Here is a 6,684-nt window from a genome sequence, read left to right as displayed (position 1 = left end):
CTTTCTCTGAAACAGTCCAGGAGAGATGAAGAGGGAGAGGCTAGGAACTGCGAAGCATTGCCTAGGGTCCTGGTGCCCAGGACTCAGAACTTCAGTGGAATGACAGGCCAGTACTTCGGCTGCTTTCTATCACAGTGCTTGTCAAAGCTCAGCTGTACAGCAGCCTCCATGGCCAGGATCTTGGGAGCACCGTTGCCATATAAGAGCTTCATCTCTGCTTGGCGCCGCTCCCAGGGCTTCTCAGATGGGGGCTCCACTGACCTATGGTGGTTGAAGTATAGGCCATGGTCCGCATTCACATAGTCATTCAGGCGCTCCGCATCCAGCTGCTGCTGTCGCCCTGGGAATGGATATGACTAAGACCATCAAATATATACACATGCAGGAAGAGTGGATGCTAACACTCCTGCTCCACACCTCACATGCTACCTGTAATCCCTAAGCTCCTTCTGTTCTTTCCAATAGTAAACTTGGACCCCGTTGGGGCAGCTGAGGTGATCTGCAGATTCCCAGGCATGAAGCTCCTGCTTACTTCTTAGGGGCCACTAGCCATTGACGGAATCTGCAAAATGCCTTCAAGAAACCCATTATCCCAATCCACCAATCCTCTACAGCAGAGCTTGAAGATACAGCAGAAAAATGAAAGCACTTGGCTTTCTTTCTCTTGTCATCTGACTGGCCATGAATGGCAAGCAGTCCTTGTTTGCTTTCAGGTACTGTTTCTCCCATAGGAGGGAAAAGTTTCCTTCAAAGTTCAGTGCTACAAGAAGCACATCTTTAAAAATTACATTTGGGAACAACAATATGAACTAACTAGTACCCTCAGAGCTCTCAGGGACTAAACCACCAACCAAGGAGTACACATGGTGGGACTCATGGCTCCGGCAGCATATGTATAGCAGAGGATGGCCAAGTTGGTCATCAATGGTAGGAGAGGCCCTTGGCCCTGTGAAGGTTCTATGTCCCAGTGTAGGGGAATGCCAGGGCCAGGAAGCGGGAGAGGGTAGGTGGTGAGCAGGGGGAGGGGGAGGGAACAGGTTTTTTTTTTTTTTTCTGGAGGGGAAACCAGGAAAGGAGATATCATTTGAAATGTAAATAAAGAAAATATCTAATAAAAGATAAGTAAATAAATAAAGTCATGCTCCAAAAAAAAATTTTTACGTTTGGGGATGTATATACAGAGCTATGGCATTTGTGTGTGGGAGTCAGAGAACAACGTTCTTCTACTATGTGAGTCCTGGGGAATTAAACACTGGTTATCAGGCTGGGCAGCAAGTGTATTTCTCCACTGAGCCAGCTCATCAGCCCCAGCTTCTTTCTTTGCCTTCTGCACTCATGTCTGGTGTGCCTGTATGTGTGTACACATGTGAACATGAAGGCCAGAGGTTGATGTCAGGAGTCTTCCTCAATTACTATTCATTTTAAATACCTAGGCAGGCTCTGTCATTTGAATCCAGAGCTCAAAATGCAGCTAGTCTGGTTAGCTACCTTGCTCGTGGGACCTTGTCTCCATTTCTCAAATGCTGGGACTGAAGGCTGACTGCCATGCACATCTGGTATTTCTGAGGATGTTGGGAGCCCAAACTCTGGTCCTCACACTTACTAGCACAAACGTGGTGTGCATGAAGCATGGCCCCACTGGATCTGACTCACATTCTTCCTGTTACATAACAAAGCTGCTTTTCTTGGTGTGGGCTTCACTTGTCAGGTCCCAGCCTTAGTACAGGTGAAACCTGCCAAGTCTACTAATTCAGTAAATCCTTGTAAAGTAAGCATTGGTTCAATTTCTTTCTCCCTTCTCTCCTTTTGTTTATACCACAGAAAGTCCCAATATTATAATTCTTATTCCTATGTAAACAGCAACACAAGAATGTCAACAAAGCAAAGCTGCAGAAGGTAGAAGGAAGTGGGCTCACACCGATTTTGTAAGCAACTCTGTCAAGAGGGAAATTGATAGCTGCAAGCACACAGTCTGTAGCCACTATTGTTACTCAGAGGAATGCCTTGAGATAAGGAGGCAAGATGGCATAAAACAATGGGATTAATCATTCTTTCTTTGTTGGGCCACTCTCTGATAGTATCTGGAAGAGAAGAGAGCAGTGAGCTAATCAAGTGTGAAGGATGACATTTATATAGCTATTCGAAGTCATCCTTATAAATCCCGTTTTTTTTTTGTTTGTTTGTTTTAATGACTAATACCTTGGAGGTATTTTACAAACTTGGAACCATTATTAAAGATAGATACAGCTAGGTTTGATTGCACATGTCCTCAATGTTAGCATTCAGGAGGCAGAAGCAGATGGATAGCTGTGAGTTCAAAACCAGGCTGGTCTACATCATGAGTCCAAGACAACCAGAACTACATAGGGAAATCCTGTGAAGTGTACTCTGCTGTTGCACAGGACCCTGATTTCATTCCCAGCACTCATGTTGGGTAGTTCACCATCACATGTAACCCCAGTTCCAATGGCTCTGATTCCCTCTAGCCTCTGAGAATACCCCCAAACATTTGGCATTCACTTGCACACATACACATAAGCAGACAGACAAATAAAAATGGCTATGGCCACACATATGCAGCCACTGCTGGCTTAGAAGATCTGCCCTTCACTTTCACATGTGGAAATAATAGGAAGATAAAGCAAATGATGGAGAAAAAGCAGAAAAGGCCTTTACTAGGAGATGCACAAAACTGGCCCAATCACAAATGAATTGCAGGTCACCAGGAATTTTCTTCAGAACTTTGGCCTTTTGGTTAAGTTGAAAACATCACCATTTCTGCTGTTCAGTCCTCAGAGGTGTGTACAGTCTATAGCCATCCTGAGCTCCAGTAGAGGAATGTGTTGGTAAATGTGGCAGGGGAAATGGCCATTTCACCTCTGACCTAACTTCTATAGGGAGAACAAAAATCAAAACTGGGTCAGAAAAAGCACTTGCCAGTTCTCTGTTTCTTATTTCTAGAGATCCCTGTGTTTCTGATGGGAAGTTAGGGTAGAATCCCAGACTGGGAGCATCTTTCTTTCCCTGGGCTCACTTTTCTATCATCCCTTCACCTCTGTCCTAGAATTGCTCACCTCTGCTTCTTCTGGCAGAACTTTAAAGTAAGCTTAAATTTCTTGGTGAGACACACAGTCTTTTGTTTGTTTTTGTTTTTTGAGACAGGGTTTCTCTGTATAGCCCTGGAACTCAGTCTGTAGACCAGGCTGGCCTTGAACTCAGAAATCCACCGCCTCTGCTTCCCTAGTGCTGGGATTAAAGGCGTGTGCCACCACTGGCCAGTGAGACACAGTCTTTAACAGGCACTGGGTCCTACACTTAGCCTAGGCTGGCTATGAAGACAAGGTGACTTTGAATTCCTTAATTTATGGTCTACACCTCTGAGGTATGGGATTATAGTAGAGTGCTACCAGGCCTGGGTTCTACAGTGCTGAAGATGGAACTGCAGACTCTTCTCAGGATAGGCAAGCATTTATTAACTGACTTACAGCCCAGACTCAACCATTTAGGTCAAAATCAAATGTTCTCTGATCAACCTGCTATGTACTAATGATCAGTTAGTGTCTGCAAATACTTTAGAATATACTGACTGAGAGAACCAAGAATTGCATGATACAATTCCTGGCCTTGAAGGCCTCTACTCAGTTTGTTTGTTATTTGTTCTTAAATTCCTCCTACCCAAGTAAAGACAGAATCCTTAACCCTTAGCACATTTTCTCTGTCAAGGTAAAGGGCTTAGCCAACTGGATAGTGAATGGCCCAGCTGAAGTTGAGTAATATCAGCATTACAATGGAGACACAACAGTTTGGTTGCCTTGCATGGGTAACAGCCTGGCTCATTCTAAAACTGAAAACAGCAGGTAGCACTCAGTGTTACTGAGCACCTTTTCTTCTGCGGTTGTGATAGTGAGTCTTGACTGACAGGATGACTGCATTGAGGTACACCTAGGAGATGGTAAAGCACACCTCTGCAAGTGTCTAGGAGTGTATTTCTACATGATCAACCAAGGAAGGGAGATCTGTCAGGAATGCGGGTGGCACCATTCAAAAGGTTGGGGCCCAGAGTGAATAAAAGACTTAGTAGGAAGAGGCCCATCAGCACAGGCATCCTTTCTCTGTTTCCTCCAGAAGCTACGGTTACCTGATGTTTTAATTTTTTTCAGGCCCAAAGCCATGACTCCATCCAATTGATCTTGAACTGTAATATCTGAAACTCTTGAGCCAAAGTAAGTCTTTCCTAGTTGACAGGTATTTTATCACAGCCATCGAAAGTGTGAATAACAAAAGGGAATTTACTCACAACACTTAGGTTCCATTCCAGCTTCAAAGTGGGGCAGAAGAGGCTGACTAGCATGTTCTCATCACTAGAGCATGGAAATGATAGCTTACTTGGAAAGAGGGATTTTGCAGAGAAAAGATAATGATGAGATTGTACTAGATTAGGGCAGACCATAAATCTAATGAGAGTAGCCTTATATGAGACAGAAAAGGACACAAACACACAGGGAAAGCCATGTATGGACAGAGGTGGCGATACAAGTGAAGGGATGCTAGGAAACACCAAATGCTGCAGGAAGCAAGGCTTTAGCAGTGGTTCTCTGTGGGTCACGATCCCTTTGGGGGTTTTACAATCCTTTCACAGGTGTCACCTAAGACCACCATGAAAACACAGATACTTAACTATGACACATAACAATAGCAACATTACAGTTGTGAAGTAGCAGCAAAAGTAATGTAATGGTTGGGGATCACCACAGCATAAGGAACTGTATTAAGGGGTCACAGCAAAAGGAAGGTTGACAACCACTGCTTTAGAGCCTTTGTAGGAAGGCAGCCCTGTGGACACCTTGATTTTGGATGTGGAAAAATAAACCCCTGCTCTTTGGCCATGAAATTTGCTGTAATTTGCTACAGCAACCCTACAAAACATTACAAGGGTAAATATGCATGTGGAATTAAGCAAGCAAGCGCCACTTCTAACCAGTAATACATTTTAAAGGGAAAACTTTACTGAACTCCATCTAAATTTAGGGCACATGGTTTTGACATGCTTTTGCCTCAGTCTGTGCATCTATAAGAAGCTACTAGGAGAACTGAGAGATGGCTCAGTGGTTAAGAGTTCAGGCTGCTCTCACAGAAGATCCAAGATTGGTTTCCCAGTACCCAGGGCAGGGGACTTAACAACTGCCTTTAATTCCAGGTTCCAGGGGATCCAAAGCCTTTGGCCTATATATGCATTGTATTAACAGTCATACTCCTTGATACCCCCCCCATAATTACACATGATTTTAGAAAAGTTAATACTAACGTAGAATTATAATCCATAATGGGAAAAAATAATCACAGGAAGCAACTTGGACTTTAGGGAAATTTTACACAGCAGGAAATTACTCATTAAATATTTTACACATAATTAGCTCAAAGGCAGCACAATTTGAGAGACAAAGCACTACAATAATGTGTGTTGAAGAATGGTACTGCCCCTCATTTTTCTAGGATGAGCAGGGCTTTCTGATGAGATTTTCTGCTATGTTGCCAAAGTTAATGGCGACAGCATAACCAGGGGACAGAACAAACTTGAGTAAATCAAGAATGCCTTTCTGCCTCATCAGCAACAGACTCAAAGCACAGGTGCTGGCCGAACAGTCTCCTCACTCTGTATGCCCCATTCCATATCCAATGTAACCCCGAAGTGAGTGGACAATCATTGTTTTAGCTTAGACAAGGAAAGTACATTTACCCACTCCTTCCTACTATTCTGTGACCTTCAACATCCATTATCTTAATGGGTGTTCTTTTGTTCTTCTGAACATCCATACTAGAGGCATTCTTGGAATGGTCACAATCTGTGTGCTTTCATACTTTAACCATATTCTTTAAACCAAAATAGCGCAGGAAACACTGGACTGTAAGCCTTGTTATATGCTCTAGGTTTTCTAGAGGACAGACTAGAGGTTTTCAGTGAGTGACTTAAAGAGTCAGTCACTATGGACACAAGAATGGAAACCCTCTGAATGGGGTACACAAAACATAATGGAGTCCATGTTTCCCATGAGATGTACAAACACAAATGGACTCTTCAGTAAAAATAACACAGTAGTCTAAGCACCAAGTGAACTTACCTTTTCTCTAGTTCCAAATAGATCGTACTCCTCCAAGTCCAAAGCATTCCATTTCTCCACAGCTACTTGGCAACAATCCTCCTTCCACTGCTTTGGATAATGGCTCTACTCCTTGTTCGTATCAGTAACTGTGGGCTATATACCACAGATACTCTTCCATACAGCATTTAAACAGGATTCTATTTTAGTTTCATTTAAGAATATCATACTCTCTGAGAACACGTCCTTGTTTCAAGCCAACATCTACCCTTGAATCACATCTAATAAAGGCCTTTCTGGCCTAATGCAGAGACTGCAGGGGCAGTGTTTGTGATGGAGGGCTTTCTTTCCTATAGGGGATGTTAACGTTCATTCATGTTCCTTCTAAGTATCATGCAGTTACAATTGATGGCTATTTATGACTAAAATGTATCCTTCTAAATGTTAAACATTTTTCCTAATAATTGAAACCACAGCTAACCTTTAAAATGTTACAACTGTCTATTTTCTAAAAAGCACTGTTATCACATTTTGAAGAAGTATGTTAAGAGGAAATGATGACATAATGGAAATCATAAGTGTTTCC

At 42.9% G+C, this 6,684-nt stretch overlaps 1 protein-coding gene across 1 annotated transcript in view; it reads right to left on the bottom strand.

Annotated features, from left to right (window-relative positions):
- Positions 1–6: 6 nt before the first annotated feature.
- Positions 7–6,684, bottom strand: part of Gemin8 (gem nuclear organelle associated protein 8) — a 29,051-nt gene continuing 22,373 nt past the window's right edge. The window contains exon 6 of the mRNA XM_031384693.1: positions 7–340. Within this exon, the coding sequence (XP_031240553.1) occupies positions 84–340 (257 nt within the window). The 3' untranslated portion in view covers positions 7–83. The remainder of the gene's footprint in view (positions 341–6,684) is intronic.

Source organism: Mastomys coucha, chromosome X, assembly GCF_008632895.1.
Source record: "Mastomys coucha isolate ucsf_1 chromosome X, UCSF_Mcou_1, whole genome shotgun sequence".
NCBI classification, from domain to species: Eukaryota; Metazoa; Chordata; class Mammalia; order Rodentia; family Muridae; genus Mastomys; species Mastomys coucha.
Note: the sequence above shows the minus strand (reverse complement) of the source record. Positions and strands in the feature narration are given on the sequence as shown.